We start from the raw sequence: 22,468 nt of genomic DNA on the forward strand, positions 1-22,468 counted from the left end.
CAGTTACTGCCATTTACCTTGGTTTCACAGTAACTTTTTGCAGTTACTGCTTATACGAACCTCATTTTCTCCAAAACACAATACAATAGAGGCAGGATACTTGTCCACATGATTAATCATGCATTTAATGTAACAAAAATGACATGAACTCATTTTTGACCAAATGAGCAGTTACTGCCTTTTTGCTTGGGAGGGCAGAATAGTGAAGACTATGAAATAACACATATGGAATCATGTAGTAAGCAAAAAAGTGCTACAAAATACATTTTATATTTGAGATTCTTCAAAGTAGCCACCCTTTGCCTTGATGACAGCTTTGCACACTCTTGGCATTCTCTTAACCAGCTTCATGAGCTAGTCATCTGGAATGCATTTTAATTAACAGGTGTGCCATGTTAAAAGTTAATTTGTGGAATTTTTTGTCCTTAATGCGTTTGAGTCAATCAATTGTGTTGTGACACGGTAGGGGTGGTATACAGAAGATAGCCCTATTTGGAGAAAATTAACAAGTCCATATTATGGCAAGAACAGCTCAAATAAGCAAAGAGAAATAACAGTCCATCATTACCTTAAGACAAGACATTGAAAGTTTCTTCAAGTGCAGTCGCAAGAACCATCAAGCGATATGATGAAACTGGCTCTCATAGGACCGCCACAGGAAAGGAAGACCCAGAGTTACCTTTGCTGCAGAGGATAAGTTCATTAGAGTTACCAGCCTCATAAATTGCAGCCCAAATAAATAATTCACAAAGTTCAAGTAACAGACACATCTCAACATTAACTGTTCAGAGGAGACTGCGTGAATCAGACCTTCATGGTCAAAATTCTGCAAAGAGATCACTACTAAAGGACACCAATAATAAAAAGAGACTTGCTTGGGCCAAGAAACACAAGCAATAGACATTAGACTGATGGAAATCTGTCCTTTGGTCTGATCAGTCCAAATCTGAGATTTTGGTTCCAACCTCTTGTCTTTGTGAGACGCAGAGTAGGTGAACGGATGATCTCCGCATATGTAGTTCCCAGCGTGAATCATGGAGGAGGTGTGATGATGTGGGGTTGCTTTGTTGGTGACACTGTGATCTATTTAGAATTCAAGCACACTTAACCAGCATGGCTACCACAGCATTCTGCAGTGATCCGCCATCCCATCTGGTTTGCGCTTAGTGGAACTAATAATTTGTTTTCAACAGGACAATGACCCAACACACCACCAGGCTGTGTAAGGGATATTTGAACAAGAAGGAGAGTGATGGAGTTCTGCATCAGATGATCCAGCCTCCACAATCACCCGACCTCATCCCAAGTGAGATGGCTTGGGAAAAGCAGCCAACAAGTGCTCAGCATATGAGCGAACTCCTTCAAGACTGTTGGAATGGCATTCCAGCTGAAGATGGTTGAGAGAATGCCAAGTGTGCAATGCTGATATCAAGTAAGTTTAGTAAGTTCAAGACAACTGGTAACTCTGGAAAAAGGAGCTATGACTTGGAAAATACATTTTCATTTTTCATCCAGCTAGGAATTGTAAATTTGGAACTCGACCTGGATCACTCTTTGAAAGAGCTGAGTTCCCACCTTGAAAGATCACTGAATCGAGAATCATGATTCAAAGTTTTTTTTTGAGTTCCCAGTTGTCTTGAAAGCACCATGAATCCAGAGAAAATGAACAAGTCCATATTATGTAGGGGTGGTATACAGTTTGATGACAAAATTTACCCACGAAGGACCGCCGCACCACCTTCCTGCTCAAGTGAGCACAGCACAACAAGTTGAGTCCAAAAATGTCTTGTATGATTCTTCATAATTGATTTAATTAGGCAGGGAGAAATGTATACTGTAGCTAAGAAATGAATACTAAGTGTATGTTGTGTAGTAAGCTGCTAGTAGCCCATGTGCCTCACTGGATGAAGGAACTATTTCCCTGCCAGACAAGGCTCTAGCTGATAGCCAGGTGTAGCAGTGGTAAGGTGTTGGGACTCTGCTGTTGGGACAGCTTTATGTAGGCTATAACAGTTTGTGGGCACTGTTTGTCACGTTATTGGGCAATTAATATATTGTTTATCAAATCAAATTTGATTTGTCACATACACATGGTTAGCAGATGTTAATGCGAGTGTAGCGAAATGCTTGTGTTGTGTAGTATAGTGGCTTTGTTGGCATTCATCCCACACATTTTTTTATTTTCCCACCAAGATTTACAAGCTCAAATCGCCACTGATCATATTCCATCTATAATATTCTCGCTGTCATATTCCCCCCTATCATATTCCTCTCTATCATATTCCCCTCAATAATTTTCTCCGCTATCATTTTCCTCTCAATCATATTCCTCTCTATCATATTCTGTGTATTATATTCCCCTATATCATATTCCCCGCTATCTTTTTCCTCTCCATAATTTCCCTCTCTATCATATTCCCCTGTATTATAATAATCTATATCATATTCCCCTCTATCATATTCTGTGTATTATATTCCCCTATATCATATTCCCCTCTATCATTTTACTCTCTTTCAAATTCCCCTCTGTCAAATTCCTTCTATCATATTCCTCTATCATATTTCCTCTATGGCTGCTTTGCGTGATGTATTGTTGTCTCTTCCTTCTTCCCCTTTGTGCTGTTGTCCCTGCCCAACAATGTTTGTACCCTGTTTTGTGCTGCTACCATGTTGTGTTGCTGCCATGTTGTGTTGCTACCATGTTATTGTCATATTGTGTTGCTACCATGCTGTGTTGTCATGTGTTGCTGCCATGCTATGTTGTCGTCTTAGTTCTCTAGTAGGGCAGAGACTGTCCCAAGATCGCGTAGCAGTCGGAGGTGTGTTTTCTTGTCCTGTCTTGTCCGGTGAAAATATTGTCCGGTGAAAATATTTGCTTTCCTCGTTTATTTCTATATTTTTCATATACAGTGGGGAGAACAAGTATTTGATACACTGCCAATTTTGCAGGTTTTCCTACTTACAAAGCATGTAGAGGTCTGTAATTGTTTTATCATAGGTACACTTCAACTGTGAGAGAAGGAATCTAAAACAAAAATCTAGAAAATCAGAAATCGGTATTTTTGGGCGCCGATTTGCCGATTATAAAAAATAAAAATTAAAAGTTATTTTTATATATAAATATATATACCTTTTTTAAAACCTTTATTTAACTAGGCATGTCAGTTAAGAACACATTCTTATTTTCAATGACTGCCTAGGAACTGCCTCGTTCAGGGGCAGAACTCCAGATTTTCACCTTGTCAGCTCGGGGATCCAATCTTGCAACCTTACAGTTAACCCAATAACGACCTGCCTCTCTCTCGTTGCACTCCACAAGGAGACTGCCTGTTAAGCGAATGCAGTAAGACAAGGTAAGTTGCTAGCTAGCATTAAACTTATCTTATAAAATCAATCATAATCACTAGTTAACTACATGGTTGATGATATTACTAGATATTATCTAGCGTGTCCTGCGTTTCATATAATCTGACTGACCATACAAGCATACAAGTATCTAAGTATCTTACTGAGCGGTGGTAGGCAGAAGCAGGCGCATAAACATTAATTCAAACAGGCTTTCTTTGCGTTTTGCCAGCAGCTCTTTGTTGTGCGTCAAGCATTGCGCTGTTTATGACTTCAAGCCTATCAACTTCCGAGATGAGGCTGGTGTAACCGAAGTGAAATGGCTAGCTAGTTAGCGCACGGTAATAGTGTTTCAAACGTCACTCGCTCTGAGCCTTCTAGTAGTTGTTCCCCTTGCTCTGCATGGGTAACGCTGCTTCGATGGTGTCTGTTGTCGTTGTGTTGCTGGTTCGAGCCCATGGAGGAGCGAGGAGAGGGATGGAAGCTATACTGTTACACTGGCAATACTAAAGTGCCTATAAGAACATCCAATAGTCAAAGGTTAATGAAATACAAATGGTATAGAGGGAAATAGTCCTATAATTCCTATAATAACTACATCCTAAAACGTCTTACCTGGGAATATTGAAGACTCATGTTAAAAGGAACCCACCAGCTTTCATATGTTCTCATGTTCTGAGCAAGGAACTGAAACTTTAGCTTTCTTACATAGCACATATTGCACTTTTACTTTCTTCGCCAACACTTTGTTTTTGCATTATTTACACCAAATTGAACATGTTTCATTATTTACTTGAGGCTAAATTGATTTTATTGATGTATTATATTAAGTTAAAATAAGTGTTCATTCAGTATTGTTGTAATTGTCATTATTTCAAAAAATAAAATAAAAATTGGCCGATTTAATCGGTATCGGCTTTTTTGGTCCTCCAATAAACGTTATCGGTATTGGTGTTGAAAAATCATAATCGGTCGACCTCTATTCTGTATACATCTGGCCCTTCTTTGGACACTGTGTTATCAAACCTAAACTCTCCTTCCCCACTCACATTAAGCATCTCTAATCCAAAATTAAATCTAGAATCGGCTTCCTATTTCGCAACAAGGCCTCCTTCACTCATGCTACCTTGACTTCGGCGATGTGATTTACAAAATTGCCTCCAACACTCTTTTCAGCAAATTGGATGTAGTCTATCACAGTGCCATCCGTTTTGTCACCAAAGCCCCATATAATACCCACCTCTGCGACCTGTATGCTCTCGTCGGCTGGCCCTCACTACATATTCGTTTCCAAAACCACTGGCTCATCTGTAAATAGCACACCCAACTACCTCATCCCCATATTGTTATTTATTTATTTTTCTCTTTTGTACCCCAGTATCTCTACTTGCACATGATCCTCTGCACATCTATCACTCCAGTATTAATGATAATTTGTAGTTATTTCGCCTCTATGGCCTATTTTTTGCCTTACCTCATTAATATTATTACGTTTGCACAAACTGCACATAGATTTTTTCTATTTTGCTATTAACTGTACGTTTGTTTAACCCATGTGTAACTCTGTTGTTTTTGTCGCACTGATTTGTTTTATCTTGGTCAGGTTGCAGTTGTAAGTGAGAACTTGTTCTCAACTGGCCTACCTTGTTAACTAATTGACGCTACCCATTCCGTTAGCATTAGGATCATTTTCATCAACAACCGCTGAATTGCAGAGCGCCACATTCAAATAATATTACTACAAATATTTATATTCATGAAATCACAAGTGCAATATAGCAAAACACAGCTTAGCTTTTTGTTAATCCACCTGTCGTGTCAGATTTTGAAAATATGCTTTACAGCGAAAGCAATCCAAGCGTTTGTGTAAGTTTATCGATCACTAGACAAAACATTATGGACACCTAGCAGCTTGGTCACGAAAATTAGAAAAGCAATAAAATGAATCGCTTACCTTTGATGATCTTCGGATGTTTTCACTCACGAGACTCCCAGTTACACAATAAATGTTCCTTTTGTTCCATAAAGATTATTTTTATATCCAAAATACCTCAGTTTGTTTGGCGCGTTGTGTTCAGAAATCCACAGGCTCGAGCGGTCACAACAACGCAGACAAATTCCAAATAGTATCCGTAATGTCCATAGAAACATGTCAAATGTTTTTTATAATCAATCCTCAGGTTGATTTTAAAGTATATAATCGATAATATATCAACCGGCACTGTCCCTTTTTCAGTAGGAGAGGGAGAGTCAATGGCTGCACTACTCTGTTGCGCAAGCAAAACTCATGCGAACACCCAGCTATCCACTACGCAATGTTATCTTGCTCGCTCATTTTTCAAAATAAATGCCTGAAACTATGTCTAAAGACTATTGACACCTTGAGGAAGCGATAGGAAAGGGAATCTGGAGCTAAGGCAGGCTATGGAACATGGAGCTTTCAAAATAGAGGCCACTTCCTGGTTTTATTTTCCTCAGGTTTTAGCTTGCAATATCAGTTATGTTATACTCACAGACAATATTTCGACAGTTTTGGAAACTTTAGAGTGTTTTCTATCCTAATCTGTCAATTATATGCATATTCTAGCATATGGGCCTGAGAAATAGGCCGTTTACTTTGGGAACGTTCTTTTTCCAAACATAAAAATAGTGCCCCCTAGCTGAAAGAGGTTAAAGTGTTGTGTTGTCTCACTTGTCGTGATGTGTGTTTTGTCCTATGTTTTAAGTTTATTTATTTATTTTTAATCCCAGCCCCCATCCCCGCAGGAGGCCTTTTGCCTTTTGGTAGGCCGTCATTGTAAATAAGAATTTGTTCTGAACTGACTTGCTGAGTTATATAAAAGAAAATATCATATTCCTTCTATCAAATTCCTCTGTATCATATTCCTCTCCACCCTCCAACTCCCCCCCTGTTCTTCCTCAACTCCTCATCATTAAACTCTCCCCAGATTTGTGAAAAGTAAACATTTTGTGTTTATACAGTGTTGTACAGTATGCCTTAACAAAAATCAACAGTTAATATTTTTAATTTTATTTTTAAATGCTTTCTTTTTCATTGCATGCAAAAATACAATATCTCTCCCTCCCTACTCTCTATTACCCAGTCTACTCATCCATCTTCAAGCTTTCATCCCTTCCCTGCTCTTCTATCACCGTCTCAGTTCCACCTCCAGCTGGCTCCCTCTTCCTCTTCTTCTCCAGTCTCTTCCTCTCCTCTCTCCTCATCTTTTCTCTCTTCTCTTCCTTTTCTTGAATCTTTCTCTCCATCTCCAAGAATGCAGCTTGAGCTTTCTCTCTCTTTTTCAGCTCCTCAGAACACTTCTTCTCTTTCTTAATCCTGTCTTTCATCATGTCATTATGTATCTTCATCAGCCCCTCTAACCTCTTTTTCTCTGCCTTTTCCTTCTCTTTTCTTTCCTTCTCCCTCTTTTTCTCAGCCTTCATGACTTTCTTCTGCTCTTTCTCTCTCTCCTTCATCTCTTTCTTCTCCCTCTTTTTTTGCTCCTCCTCCTTGTGTTTCATCTCCTTTCTCTCTTTATCTTTCAACTTCTTATTCAGTTTCTTATTTTTCTCTTTTTCCTCCATCTTCAGGAACGGGATTTTCTGCATGTGGTTCATGAGCAGAAAGCCCACTCTTCCCAGGATGGCCTCTGCTCTCTCTGATGAAACCGTCCCATTGGAGCACTTGGAATGGGCACAATCCGCCTCACTCTTCAATCCCTCCCTCGGGCTCACCTCCTCAGTGACGCTCCTCTCTTCACTCTCAATTTCAATGCCTATCCAATAATCCTAACAGGAAGACATTGACTCTAGATGTAATATTGTTCCAATGTGGCAAATTCAATACACAATTGAGTGATTAACATACAATGATGGCCAATTAACCCGAGTGAGGGGTGATGTTTTATACTGTGAGCAAAGAGCAGCAGGGTTGGGGTCAATTCCATTTCAATTCCGATCAAAAGACTCTAAGGTTCCAATTCTCTTCAACGCTTTGAATTGAAATGGAACTGACCACCATCCCTGTGAAGTTTTAGTGTGAAATAGGACACCTACCTTTTCCTCTTCCAGGATCCAGGGCCTGGGTTCCTCTGACCTGCATATGGAGGCTCCAACTCTAACAGGCATCTTAGTGACCACGCAGGTCAGAGGGGTGGGCAGCTCATTGCAGGTTGCCAGAGTTAATTTAGCATCTGGGACCAGCTGGTGAGCATGAGGGCAGATATCCACCTCCTCAGTAGTGCCCCTCCCTTTCTGATCTGGTTGCTTGTGGTCCTTGTCATGGATGCATGCCAGGCTTGGAGGAAGTGCATGGACAGGGCTTTTATCACCCATCATTTCCTCTCTCTTGACAGTGGATGCAACTGCACTTTCCTCTATGTCAACTGAGCACTGTGTGGTGTTCTCAACTGTCTCCTCTGGCTGTTTGTGGTCAATGTTGTGGGTGCAGGGCAGCCTTAGAGACAGTGCTGTGGGTGCAAGAGGACTTTCATCAGCCAAAAACTCCTCTTGGAGGACAGTAGACACGGAAGCGGCTGCTTCACTGGCAACTGGACACTTGCAGGTGCCCTCTACTGCCTCCTCTGGCAGTTTGTAGTCATTGTCAAAGACAAGTTGCAGGCTTGAAGGCAGCACTGAGGGAAGACCTGTAGCTGCAGATGGATCCTCTCTATGAGCAACTGATGCCTCTGAGCACTCAGTGACGCCCTCTATCGTCTCCTCTGGCTGCTTATGGTCATTGTCCAAAACGTGTGACAAGCTTGGAGGCAGCCTTGGAGCAGGGCTTTTATCCAGGTCCTCTCCCTGGACAATGGATGTGCCTACAGTGATCTCTGTGGCAAGGGAGAACTCGGGTACATCCTCTTTTTCCTCCTTGGTCAGTTTGTGGTCAGAGTCACAGATACATGGCGAGCTTGGAGGCAGTGCTGCAGGGTCAGGAGGGCTTTGATCAGCTGCCATGTCCTCTTTGAGGTGAGTGAACACATCATTGGTTGTTTCACTGGCAACTGGACACTTGTTGGTTCCCTCTACTGCCGCCCCTGGCAGTTTGTAGTCAATTTCAAAGACACGTGGCAGACCTGGAGGCAGCATTGGGACAGGGCATTTAGCTGCTGATCTGTCCACTCCATCAACAGTAGCTCTGCCTGAAGTGGCCTCTGTAGCAAATGAGACCTCATAGGCATCCTCTACTGTGTGCTCTAGAGGCATGAAGTCATTGTCAACTACTGGTGGCAGGCATGGAGGCAGCACTGAAGGAAGAATTCTAGCTGCCCATCGGTTCTCTCTCTTGACAGTTGCTGTACCTGCAGTGTCCACTGTGGTAACTCGGCACTCCGTGGCTGAAACAGCAGGCTGGGAGGTTTCCGGGACATTGAATGAATTGCCAATGAGCCGCTGAGCCAGTGGTGGGAGGGAGAACGGATAGAATCTGTCCTCTTCCTTGATATTAGATATTGCCACTGGAGCATCTGAGTCCTCAGTGGTTCCTTCTACTGTCTGCTGTGGTGGAATGGAGTCATCGTTAAAGAAGTGTGGCAGGTATCGATGCAGCATTGAGGATAGATGTGTATCTGTCGACAAGTCCTCTCTTTTACCAGCAGATACATCTGCAGTGGCCTCTGTGGAAACTGGGCACTCAGCAGGGACAAAGTAGGAAAATACAATGAACCGCTGTGTATCCTGAGTGCGTATGGCCAATGGAGAGGGGGGATGTAACATGGTTGGTATAGGCCTCCGATTGGTGAAAGCCAGTGGTGGGAGGGAGTCAATACAGGGAGCCATGAACTCAGTGAGTGGACGGTTGGTCACATCTCTCACATTCTGCAGGAGAAAAGAAACAGACGTGATGAAAGTGATCACATTCAGTACATACATACTTTATGAGTGAACACTATTTACTTATACATCACATATACAGTGCCTTCAGAAAAGTATTCAGACCCCTTCACATTTTCCACATTTTGTTACCTCACAGCCTTATTCTAAAATTGATTAAATACTTTTTTTAGCTCATTAATCTACACACAATACCCCATATTGACAACGCAAAATCAGAATTGTTCCAAATTCATTACACTTAAATAAAATTGGAAATGTACATGAGTATTCAGTACGTTGTTGAAGCACCTTTGGCAGCGATTACAGCATAGAATGTGTTTGGGTTTTTTGCTACAAACTTGGCATACTTGTGTTTGGGGAGTTTCTCCTATTCTTTTCTACAGATCCTCTCCAGCTCTGTTTGGTTGGATGGGAAGAGTTGCGGCACAGCTATTTTCAGGTCTCTCCAGAGATGTTCGATCCGGTTCAAGTCTGGGCTCTGGCTGGGCCACGCAAGGACATTCAGAGACTTGTCCCGAGGTCACTCCTGCGTTGTCTTGGCTTTGTGCTTAGGTTCGTTGTTCTGTTGTAAGGTGACCCCTCTCCCCCAGTCTGAGGTCCTGAGCGGGATTGGAGCAGATTTTCATCAAGGAACTCTCTGTGTTCCGTTCATCTTTGCCTTGATCCTGACTAGTCTCCTAGTCCATGCCCCTGAAAAACATCATGATGCTGCCACCATGCTGCCAGATTTCCTCCAGACGTGACTTTTGGCAATTAGGCCAAAGAGTTCAATATTGGTTTCATCAGACCAGAGCATCTTGTTTCTTATGGTCTGAGAGTATTTAGGTGCCTTTTGGAAAATACCAAGCGGGCTGTCATGTGCCTTTTACTGAGGAGTGGCTTCCATCTGTCCACTCTACCATAAAGGCCTGATTGGTGATGTGCTGCAGAGATGGATGTCCTTCTGGAAGGTTCTCTTATCTCCACAGAGGAACTCTTGAGCTCTGTCAGAGTCACCATCGGGTTCTTGGTCACCTCTCTGACCAAGGCCCTTCTCCGAATGCTCAGCTTGGCAATGCGGCCAACTCTAGGAAGAGTCTTGGTGGTTCCAAACCTTTTTTATTTAAGAATGATGGAGGCCACTGTGTTCTTGGGGACCTTCAATTCCGCATAGATTTTTTGGTACTCTTCCCTAGATCTGTTTCTCGACACAATCCTGTCTCGGAACTCTATGGACAATTCCTTCGACTTCATGGTTTTGTGTTTGCTCTGACATGCACTGTCAACTGTGGGACCTTATATAGACAGGTGTGTGCCTTTCCACATGTCCAATCAAGTTGAAGAAACATCTCAAGGACGATCAATGGAAACAGGATGCACCTGAGCTCAATTTCGAGACTCATGGCAATACTTATGTAAATAAGGTATTTCTGTTTTTAAGTTTAATACATAAGCAACAAAAAATGTAAAACAGTTTGCTCACTTTGTAATTTTGGGGTTTTGTGTGTAAATTGCTGAGAATTTTAATTTGATTTAATCCATTTTAGAATGAGGATGTTAAGTAACAACAGGTGGAATAAGTGAAGGTGTCTGAATACTTTCCCGAAGGCACTGTATATATCTAGTGTCCTCTCAGATGCTCTGCACCAGTCTGTACCAACCCTGGGTCTTCTAGCTAACGGGTCAACTAAGTGTAAAAATACATGCACTACACCCAGCATTACATTTGATATTTTAGACATTTAGCAGATGCTTTTGTCCAGAACGATTTACAGTTAGTGCATTCAACTTAAGGTAGCTAGGTAGGACAACTACATTATTCTGATTTGAAGGTCTATGAGAGATCGCTTGGTCTAGTTATTTAATTTTTTTAAAAGACAAGGCAACCATATGAACTGAGGACTGTGTACACAACAATACTCAGAGACATACAGAATACAACACAAGAAAAGTTATCAGACAAAATACTGTTAGCTTACATTCAATGGCATATGGCACATTTTGCCCGTATATTGACATATATTTGATTTAATCAATATTGTTCAACAGAACTCTAGTCGACTTTGTCAAAGTTGGTCTTGTTACCTCCTCAATCAGGCTTGGCATTTTCCTCGTCTCAAACCAAATCCTCTTCATCTCCTTCTCCTGCTCCCTCTGGATCTGCCTCACCAGAGCCAACCTGGCTCCCAGCTCCATCATGTAGTCTGTCTGGATCTCCCTTTCCTTCAACTGACACTCAGCCCTCCTCTGTGTCAGCGTTGAACCGTCCATGTCTTCCTCCTAGCTAACAATAAGTCTGGAAAATACATAACGTTGTAGTAAGTGGTGTGTTGCTAACCAAAGAATAATACATCTCTTTACGATGTTTGTACACAAGTCATTTAAAAAGTAGTTATTCTTCAGAAACATAGTTAAACAGTAAGTTATAGTACAACCTACCTCTCAAGTAAGCAGCGTGTTCTCTTGCTAATGAAATAGGACATGAATAATCTGTCAGTGGTTAGTTGAATCAATCTCTTTGCACTGTTCTGTTTGTCTGTGCAACAGCTAACCTCCCAGAATCAGAATCTTGTGATGTCACAATGAAGGCCCCATTGCTATGACTACCCACAGAAGCTCTCATGTGTAATCAAATGCTGGAACAATTCACTTTTTTAAAATCTGTTGAGCACAGTCTTATGTAATATTTACATTGAATCCATGTAACCAAATGTTTTATTAAAATAAAATGCTCTACCTCTTATCAAATTGTTGACCATTCATAGTACAGGTGTTTTGCCTATTTCAAATGTAATATGTTTTAGATTTCACAACTTGTATCCAGATTTACTTAGGTTATTTGTTTGACCTTAGCCTTCCACTAATGTCAGTGTTGCTCATCAAAATCTTCATCATTAATAAAATATATAGGTTGCCTTACTACATAGAGTAAAACAGGTCTTCTGTAGACTGTGACACCTCAGTGAGTGTTCAAGAAAACATCTCTCCTCAATGGCCTCAGCTATTAGCCATATGATCAACAAGGTCAAATGTTGCACTAAAATCAAGAAGCAGCTCAACCATAAGTTTATTTTGGTCAAGTGACCTGATCCATTGATCGGTTAAAACAACTAGAGCTGTTGCAGTTGAGGGATCTTCACGGTTCGCATGCTGGTAGAGAAATAAGATGTGCTGGATGTGTAATTATCGAGGCCTGAAACATTTGATTGAAGAGTAGGTGTCCCTGAATTCTTGCATTGTAGTTCAATTTATTATTAAGGAAATCAATATCAGCTGACTATAGAACAGTAGTTTTAGACCTGCCAACAGGTCCCATTGTTTAAAAACTTGTTTGAAATGTTTTTATCCATGTCTTTCCAGTTGATCTAACCAATCAGACTCAAGAGCAGTGTAATTACTGACAGTGTAACAAAGTTGAAACTGCATCCTTTGTGTGTCTTCCACTAAGATACCAGTTGCATTTACATAGAGATGTAGGTTCTGCATCTGTCACATTACATACTGTTTGACAAGTAGCCCATGTCTTGTTATAGGAATAAATGTGAAATGCAGCACTGAAATGGTTTGAATTACATTAAATGATTACCTGTCAGAGACCACCCACTGGTTCTCTATTTCTTCAGATAGTGTTGATACTGTGACTTCAGTTAAAGGGGGTAGATCAGGAATCTTTGTTGGAATGTGGTCCTCAAACTCAAGTGAAATAAACAGAGCAAATAATCAGGGACCTGCATCCTAATGATTCTATTCTGTCATGGATGATAATAATTAATACTGACATTTTCAAACATATGATCACAATCCTTTTCAGTTATTCTATAATATAGGATATAATTAATGTTGATTTTATCTTGTGCAAACATTATCATAATCATTTTCACTGTCATAACTCAGTTCATCTATTAATTTCATACCTGCTCCAAAAAGGCTCTTACATTTTAATTTTTCTTTACAAATACAAAAAAATTGCATGGATGGACATTGACAGGAATAGGATCTAGTGTTGACGTGGTTGTACTGTCCTAATACACCCTCACATGGCAACTTTGATCCGCATAGAGACTAATCATCTACACCACGGGGATTGGTGGAAGTCATGCAAAACCGTTTTTTCCGCGTTCATTAATGATGGCACATTGAGCACACGTTTGGTATGTCAAAGCTTGTTGTACTAATTACATATGCCACCATTAAAGGTGATGGATACAATTTGAAATTTTAACTTTCCTGACCAGGACAGTCACGCAATAGTGGAATATAATAGAAATATAATAGAAAACCAGAAACCAGAAACCCTGAACAATGTGAGTAGATATATTATTAATGATCTAGCAATGCTGTGTGTGCGCTCATCTGTCATCTATTTGGCGTGTGCTACGGCCCAAACAGTAGCCTGTGTAAAGTTGGTGTAATAAACCGTCAATTCGTAAACTCAAGCCTCTGTCTGGACAATTGTTCATTTATGATCTAGTCAGGTCATTACATTATTAATTATCGAGCAATGCTGTGTGTGCGCTCATCCGGAAAACGAGTGTGGGTGGCTTTTGACAGTTCAGTATGGGGTGCACGTCCAACTGACCGTCAACTGGCTAGAGATCGTGTGTGGTGTAACGTTATGGATTCAAATAACCCATTGAATGTCAGAATACAACTATAGGGATTATATTAATTCTAGGTAAAATAGATTAAAGCTAGTATAAACTGCTGATCGTCTCTTATGGGAACATGTAGCACAAATCTATTGCTTCATGCTAATGCTAGCTAGGTAGGTTTTGACATTTTGGAAGGGGCACGTCAGTTTTAGCTAGGTGGCTGTCACTGGCTAGAAATCGTGTGTATGGTGTACTGATTCAAAGAAACCATCAGATGAAATGTCAGAATATAATTCATTATATGACTAACAGATTGACGTTCGTATCAATTGCAGATCTCTTATGAGAGCAGGTAGCATTGATAGTCTATGGTTAGCTTGCTAGCTAGCGAATTCATTTTGATGTCAGATCTACTTAGCGGGCTAGTTCTTACCAGTATCTGGATGTCAGCGTTTCAGAGCAAGTTCAACCATCATTTAACCCCCGGGAATGCTGTTCCATGGTGTTGTATCCCGAGATTAGCAATGTATGTGTGTGTAGGTGTCAGTCAGTGTCATGCAGGTTCGATTGCATCACTATCAGAATAAAATGATATGATACAAAGGTAAAACTCAGTAACTGCAGCCAAGGGCAGGTTGAAACCAAACTAAAAGGCATTAAGTTCAGTTACTGCCATTTACCTTGGTTTCACAGTAACTTTTTGCAGTTACTGCTTATACCCCCTTTTTCTCCAAAACACAATACAATAGAGGCAGGATACTTGTCCACGTGATTAAGCATGCATTTAATGTAACAAAAATGACATTAACTCATTTTTGACCAAATGAGCAGTTACTGCCTTTTTGCTTGGGAGGGCAGAATAGTGAAGACATCAACACTATGAAATAACACATATGGAATCATGTAGTAAGCAAAAAAGTGCTACAAAATACATTTTATATTTGAGATTCTTCCATGGAGCCACCCTTTGCCTTGATGACAGCTTTGCACACTCTTGGCATTCTCTTAACCAGCTTCATGAGGGAGTCATCTGGAATGCATTTTAATTAACAGGTGTGCCATGTTAAAAGTTAATTTGTGGAATGTTTTTCCTTCTTAATGCGTTTGAGTCAATCAATTGTGTTGTGACAAGGTAGGGGTAGTATACAGAAGATAGCCCTATTTGGAGAAAATTAACAAGTCCATATTATGGCAAGAACAGCTCAAATAGCAAAGAGAAACAGTCCATCATTACCTTAAGACAAGACGTTGAAAGACGTTGAAAGTTTCTTCAAGTGCAGTCGCAAGAAGCATCAAGCGATATGATGAAACTGGCTCTCATGAGGACTGCGTGAATCAGACCTTCATGGTCAAAATTCTGCAAAGAGATCACTACTAAAGGACACCAATAATAAAAAGAGACTTGCTTGGGCCAAGAAACACAAGCAATAGACATTAGACTGGTGGAAATCTGTCCTTTGGTCTGATCAGTCCAAATCTGAGATTTTGGTTCCAACCTCCGTGTCTTTGTGAGATGCAGAGTAGGTGAACGGATGATCTCCGCATATGTAGTTCCCAGCGTGAATCATGGAGGATGAGGTGTGATGATGTGGGGTTGTTTTGTTGGTGACACTGTCTGTGATCTATTTAGAATTCAAGCACACTTAACCAGCATGGCTACCACAGCATTCTGCAGTGATCCGCCATCCCATCTGGTTTGCGCTTAGTGGAACTAATCATTTGTTTTCAACAGGACAATGACCCAACACACCACCAGGCTGTGTAAGGGATATTTGAACAAGAAGGAGAGTGATGGAGTTCTGCATCAGATGATCCAGCCTCCACAATCACCCGACCTCATCCCAAGTGAGATGGCTTGGGAAAGGCATTCCAGCTGAAGATGGTTGAGAGAATGCCAAGTGTGCAAAGCTGACATCAAGTAAGTTTAGTAAGTTCAAGACAACTGGTAACTCGGGAAAAAGGAGCTACGACTTGGAAAATACGTTTTCATTTTTCATCCAGCTCGGAATTGTAAATTTGGAGAGCTACGACCTGAAGATCACTGACGTAATCATGATTCAAGCTTTTTTTTTTAGTTCCCAGTTGTCTTGAAAGCACCATGAATCCAGAGAATGCCAGACCTTGATGACAAAGTTTGATGACAAAATTTACCCACGAAGGACCGCCGCACCATCTTCCTGCTCAAGTAAGCACAGCACAAGTTGAGTATAAAAATGTTTTGTATGATTCTTCATAATTGATTTAATTAGGCAGGGAGAAATGTATACTGTAGCTAAGAAATGAATACTAAGTGTATGTTGTGTAGTAAGCTGCTAGTAGCCCATGTGCCTCACTGGATGAAGGAACTATTTCCCTGCCAGACAAGGCTCTAGCTGATAGCCAGGTGTAGCAGTGGTAAGGTGTTGGGACTCTGCTGTTGGGACAGCTTTATGTTGGACAGCTTTATGTAGGCTATAACAGTTTGTGGGCACTGTTTGTCACGTTATTGGGCAATTAATATATTGTTTATCAAATCAAATCCAATTTTATTTGTCACATACACATGGTTAGCAGATGTTAATGTGAGTGTAGCGAAATGCTTGTTGTGTAGTATAGTGGCTTTGTTGGCATTCATCCCACACATTTTTTTATTTCCCCACCAAGATTTACAAGCTCAAATCGCCACTGATCATATTTCCGCTGTCATATTCCCCCTATCATATTCCTCTCTATTATATTCTCTCTAACATATTAACCTGTATTATAATAATATATATCATATTCCCCTCTCATATTCTGTGTATTATATTCCCCTATATCACATTCCCCTCCATCATATTCCCCTCAATAATTTTCTCCGCTATCATTTTCCTCTCCATCATATTCCTCTCTATCATATTCTGTGTATTATATTCCCCTATATCACATTCCCCTCCATCATATTCCCCTCAATAATTTTCTCCGCTATCATTTCTCTCCATCATATTCCTCTCTATCATATTCTGTGTATTATATTCCCCTATATCATATTCCCCTCTATCATTTTACTCTCTTTCAAATTCCCCTCTATCATATTCCTCTCTATCATATTCTGTGTTTTATATTCCCCTATATCATATTTCCCGCTATCTTTTTCCTCTCCATAATTTCCCTGTCTATCATATTCCCCTGTATTATAAACTATATCATATTCCCCTCTATCATATTCTGTGTATTATATTCCCTTATATCATATTCCCCTCTATCATTTTACTCTCTTTCAAATTCCCCTCTGTCAAATTCCCTCTATCATATTCCTCTATCATATTTCCTCTATGGCTGCTTTGCGTGATGTATTGTTGTCTCTTCCTTCTTGCCCTTTGTGCTGTTGTCCCTGCCCAACAATGTTTGTACCCTGTTTTGTGCTGCTACCATATTGTGCTGCTGCCATGTTGTGTTGCTACCATGTTGTTGTCATATTGTGTTGTCATGTGTTGCTGCCATGCTATGTTGTCGTCTTAGTTCTCTCGTTGGGCAGAGACTGTCCCAAGATTGGGTAGCAGAAAATCAGAAATCGGTATTTTTGGGCGCTGATTTGCCGATTATTAAAAAATAAATTAAAAGTTATTTTTATTTTGATATATAAATATATATATATATCTTTATTTAAAACCTTTATTTAACTAGGCAAGTCAGTTAAGAACACATTCTTATTTTCAATGACGGCCTAGGAACTGCCTCGTTCAGGGGCAGAACTCCAGATTTTCACCTTGTCTGCTCGGGGGATCCAATCTTGCAACCTTACAGTTAACCCAATAACGACCTGCCTCTCTCTCGTTGCACTCCACAAGGAGACTGCCTGTTACGCGAATGCAGTAAGCCAAGGTAAGTTGCTAGCTAGCATTAAACTTAACTTATAAAAGACAATCAATCATAATCACTAGTTAACTACACATGGTTGATGATATTACTAGATATTATCTAGCGTGTCCTGCGTTGCATATAATCTGACTGAGCATACAAGCATACAAGTATCTAAGTATCTTACTGAGCGGTGGTAGGCAGAAGCAGGCGCATAAACATTAATTCAAACAAGCTTTCTTTGCGTTTTGCCAGCAGCTCTTCGTTGTGCGTCAAGCATTGCGCTGTTTATGACTTCAAGCCTATCAACTTCCGAGATGAGGCTGGTGTAACCGAAGTGAAATGGCTAGCTAGTTAGCGCGCGGTAATAGTGTTTCAAACGTCACTCGCTCTGAGCCTTCTAGTAGTTGATCCCCTTGCTCTGCATGGGTAACGCTGCTTCGATGGTGGCTGTTGTCGTTGTGTTGCTGGTTTGAGCCCAGGGATGAGCGAGGAGAGGGATGGAAGCTATACTGTTACACTGGCAATACTAAAGTGCCTATAAGAACATCCAATAGTCAAAGGTTAATGAAATACAAGTGGTATAGAGGGAAATAGTCTTATAATTCCTATAATAACTACACCCTAAAACGTCTTACCTGGGAATATATACGACTCATGTTAAAAGGAACCACCAGCTTCCATATGTTCTCATGTTCTGAGCAAGGAACTGAAACTTTAGCTTTCTTACATAGCACATATTGCACTTTTACTTTCTTTGCCAACACTTTGTTTTTGCATTATTTAAACCAAATTGAACATGTTTCATTATTTACTTGAGGCTAAATTGATTTTATTGATGTATTATATTAAGTTAAAATAAGTGTTCATTCAGTATTGTTGTAATTGTCATTATTTCAAAAAATGAAGAAAAAATTGGCAGATTAGTCGGTATCGGCTTTTTTGGTCCTCCAATAATCGGTATCGGTGTTGAAAAATCATAATCGGTCGACCTCTATTCTGTATACATCTGGCCCTTCTTTGGACACTGTGTTATCAAACCTAAACTCTCCTTCCAGACTCACATTAAGCATCTCTAATCCAAAATTAAATCTAGAATCGGCTTCCTATTTCGCAACAAGGCCTCCTTCACTCATGCTACCTTGACTTCGGCGATGTGATTTACAAAATTGCCTCCAACACTCTTTTCAGCAAATTGGATGTAGTCTATCACAGTGCCATCCGTTTTGTCACCAAAGCCCCATATAATACCCACCTCTGCGACCTGTATGCTCTCGTCGGCTGGCCCTCACTACATATTCGTTGCCAAAACCACTGGCTCATCTGTAAATAGCACACCCAACTACCTCATCCCCATATTGTTATTTATTTATTTTTCTCTTTTATAACCCAGTATCTCTACTTGCACATGATGATTTTTTTTTTATCTTGGTCATGTTGCAGTTGTAAGTGAGAACTTGTTCTCAACTGGCCTACCTTGTTAAAAACTAATTGACGCTACCCATTCCGTTAGCATTAGGATCATTTTCATCAACAACCGCTGAATTGCAGAGCGACACATTCAAATAATATTACTAAAAATATTTATATTCATGAAATCACAAGTGCAATATAGCAAAACACAGCTTAGCTTTTTGTTAATCCATCTGTTGTGTCAGATTTTGAAAATATGCTTTACAGCGAAAGCAATCCAAGCGTTTGTGTAAGTTTATCGATCACTAGACAAAACATTATGGACACCTAGCAGCTTGGTCACGAAAATTAGAAAAGCAATAAAATTAATCGCTTACCTTTGATCTTCGGATGTTTTCACTCACGAGACTCCCAGTTACACAATAAATGTTCCTTTTGTTCCAGAAAGATTATTTTTATATCCAAAATACCTCTGTTTGTTTGGCGCGTTGTGTTCAGAAATCCACAGGCTCGAGCGGTCACAACAATGCAGACAAATTCCAAATAGTATCCGTAATGTCCATAGAAACATGTCAAACGTTTTTTATAATCAATCCTCAGGTTGATTTTAAAGTATAGAATCGATAATATATCAACCGGCACTCTCTCTTTTTCAGTAGGAGAGGGAGAGTCAATGGCTGCACCACTCTGTTGCGCAAGCAAAACTCATGCGAACACCCAGCTATCCACTACGCGATGTTATCTTGCTCGCTCATTTTTCAAAATAAAAGCCTGAAACTATGTCTAAAGACTGACACCTTGAGGAAGCGATTAGGAAAGGGAATCTGGTTGATATCCCTTTAAATGAAGCTAAGGCAGGCTATGGAACATGGAGCTTTCAAAATAGAGGCCACTTCCTGGTTTTATTTTTCTCAGGTTTTCGCTTGCAATATCAGTTCTGTTATACTCACAGACAATATTTCGACAGTTTTGGAAACTTTAGAGTGTTTTCTATCCTAATCTGTCAATTATATGCATATTCTAGCATCTGGTCCTGAGAAATAGGCAGTTTACTTTGGGAACGTTCTTTCTCCAAACATAAAAATAGTGCCCCCTAGCTGAAAGAGGTTAAAGTGTTGTGTTGTCTCACTTGTTGTGATATGTGTTTTGTCCTATGTTTTAAGTTAATTTATTTATTTTTAATCCCAGACCCATCCCCGCAGGAGGCCTTTTGCCTTTTGGTAGGCCGTCATTGTAAATAAGAATTTGTTCTGAACTGACTTGCTGAGTTAAATAAAAGAAAATATCATATTCCTTCTATCAAATTCCTCTGTATCATATTCCTCTCCACCCTCCAACTCCCCCCTCTTCTTCCTCAACTCCTCATCATTAAACACTCCCCAGATTTGTGAAAAGTAAACATTTTGTGTTTATACAGTGTTGTACAGTATGCCTTAACAAAAATCAACAGTTAACATTTTAAATTTTATTTTTAAATGCTTTCTTTTTCATTGCATGCAAAAATACAATATCTCTCCCTCCCTACTCTCTATTACCCAGTCTACTCATCCATCTTCAAGCTTTCATCCCTTCCCTGCTCTTCTATCACCGTCTCAGTTCCACCTCCAGCTGGCTCCCTCTTCCTCTTCTTCTCCAGTCTCTTCCTCTCCTCTCTCCTCATCTTTTCTCTCTTCTTCTCCTCCTTTTCTTGAATCTTTCTCTCCATCTCCAAGAATGCAGCTTGAGCTTTCTCTCTCTTTTTCAGCTCCTCAGAACACTTCTTCTCTTTCTTAATCCTGTCTTTCATCATGTCATTATGTATCTTCATCAGCCCCTCTAACCTCTTTTTCTCTGCCTTTTCCTTCTCTTTTCTTTCCTTCTCTCTCTTTTTCTGTTCAAACTTCTCTCTCTTTTTCTCAGCCTTCATGACTTTCTTCTGCTCTTTCTCTCTCTCCTTCATCTCTTTCTTCTCCCTCTTTTTTTGCTCCTCCTCCTTGTGTTTCATCTCCTTTCTCTCTTTCTCTTCATCTTTCAACTTCTTATTCAGTTTCTTATTTTTCTCTTTTTCCTCCATCTTCAGGAACGGGATTTTCTGCATGTGGTTCATGAGCAGAAAGCCCACTCTTCCCAGGATGGTCTCTGCTCTCTCTGATGAAACCGTCCCATTGGAGCACTTGGAATGGGCACAATCCTCCTCACTCTTCAATCCCTCCCTCGGGCTCACCTCCTCAGTGACGCTCCTCTCTTCACTCTCAATTTCAATGCCTATCCAATAATCCTAACAGGAAGACATTGACTCTAGATGTAATATTGTTCCAATGTGGCAAATTCAATACACAATTGAGTGATTAACATACAATGATGGCCAATTAACCCGAGTGAGGGGTGATGTTTTATACTGTGAGCAAAGAGCAGCAGGGTTGGGGTCAATTCCATTTCAATTCCGATCAAAAGACTAAGGTTCCAATTCTCTTCAACGCTTTGAATTGAAATAGAACTGACCACCATCCCTGTGAAGTTTTAGTGTGAAATAGGACACCTACCTTTTCCTCTTCCAGGATCCAGGGCCTGGGTTCCTCATCCTCTGACCTGCATATGGAGGCTCCAACTCTAACAGGCATCTTAGTGACCACGCAGGTCAGAGGGGTGGGCAGCTCATTGCAGGTTGCCAGAGTTAATTTAGCATCTGGGACCAGCTGGTGAGCATGAGGGCAGATATCCACCTCCTCAGTAGTGCCCCTCCCTTTCTGATCTGGTTGCTTGTGGTCCTTGTCATGGATGCATGCCAGGCATGGAGGCAGCACTGAAGGAAGAATTCCAGCTGCCCATCGGTTCTCTCTCTTGACAGTTGCTGTACCTGCAGTGTCCACTGTGGCAACTCGGCACTCCGTGGCTGAAACAGCAGGCTGGGATGTTTCCGGGACATTGAATGAATTGCCAATGAACCGCTGAGCCAGTGGTGGGAGGGAGAACGGATAGAATCTGTCCTCTTCCTTGATATTAGATATTGCCACTGGAGCATCTGAGTCCTCAGTGGTTCCCTCTACTGTCTGCTGTGGTGGAATGGAGTCATAGTTAAAGAAGTGTGGCAGGTATTGATGCAGCATTGAGGATAGATGTGTATCTGTCGACAAGTCCTCTCTTTTACCAGCAGATACATCTGCAGTGGCCTCTGTGGAAACTGGGCACTCAGCAGGGACAAAGTAGGAAAATATAATGAACCGCTGTGCATCCTGAGTGCGTATGGCCAATGGAGAGGGGGGATGTAACATGGTTGGTATAGGCCTCCGATTGGTGAAAGCCAGTGGTGGGAGGGAGTCAATACAAGGAGCAATGAACTCAGTGAGTGGACGGTTGGTCACATCTCTCACATTCTACAGGAGAAAAGAAACAGACGTAATGAAAGTGATCACATTCAGTACATACATTCTTTATGAGTGAACACTATTTACTTATACATCACATATACAGTGCCTTCAGAAAGTATTCAGACCCCTTCACTT

At 40.7% G+C, this 22,468-nt stretch overlaps 2 protein-coding genes and 1 long non-coding RNA gene across 15 annotated transcripts in view; 1 reads left to right on the plus strand and 2 right to left on the minus strand.

The window, feature by feature from the left end:
* The window catches only part of LOC127914031 (uncharacterized), a 21,836-nt gene extending 13,202 nt beyond the window's left edge, over nucleotides 1-8,634 (minus strand). The window contains exon 1 of the mRNA XM_052488714.1: nucleotides 8,518-8,634. The gene's annotated coding sequence lies outside the window, so the exon portion shown is untranslated. The remainder of the gene's footprint in view (nucleotides 1-8,517) is intronic.
* LOC118363862 (uncharacterized) overlaps nucleotides 1-21,635 on the plus strand; it is a 22,651-nt gene extending 1,016 nt beyond the window's left edge. Inside the window, exons 2-4 of one of the 2 annotated variants that reach the window (XR_008087672.1) lie at nucleotides 1,194-1,441; nucleotides 15,830-15,954; nucleotides 21,046-21,635. This is a non-coding gene — a long non-coding RNA (uncharacterized LOC118363862). The remainder of the gene's footprint in view (nucleotides 1-1,193; nucleotides 1,442-15,829; nucleotides 15,955-21,045) is intronic. The other variant, XR_008087671.1, reaches the window with a different exon arrangement.
* The window catches only part of LOC118363858 (cyclic nucleotide-gated cation channel beta-1-like), a 21,807-nt gene continuing 5,700 nt past the window's right edge, over nucleotides 6,362-22,468 (minus strand). For 3 of the 12 annotated variants that reach the window (XM_052488708.1, XM_052488710.1, XM_052488704.1), the window contains 3 exons: nucleotides 11,248-11,458; nucleotides 7,402-9,165; nucleotides 6,362-7,134 (listed from right to left, as the gene is read on the minus strand). In XM_052488708.1, the coding sequence (XP_052344668.1) occupies nucleotides 6,451-7,134; nucleotides 7,402-9,165; nucleotides 11,248-11,433 (2,634 nt within the window). In that variant the 5' untranslated portion in view covers nucleotides 11,434-11,458 and the 3' untranslated portion in view covers nucleotides 6,362-6,450. Of the gene's footprint in view, nucleotides 7,135-7,401; nucleotides 10,458-11,247; nucleotides 11,905-12,748; nucleotides 12,856-14,187; nucleotides 14,381-21,822; nucleotides 22,340-22,468 lie in introns of those variants that run through there. The other 9 variants (XM_052488709.1, XM_052488711.1, XM_052488703.1 and 6 more) reach the window with 7 other exon arrangements.

The sequence above is a fragment of the Oncorhynchus keta genome, chromosome 30 (genome assembly GCF_023373465.1).
Source record: "Oncorhynchus keta strain PuntledgeMale-10-30-2019 chromosome 30, Oket_V2, whole genome shotgun sequence".
Taxonomy (NCBI): Eukaryota; Metazoa; Chordata; class Actinopteri; order Salmoniformes; family Salmonidae; genus Oncorhynchus; species Oncorhynchus keta.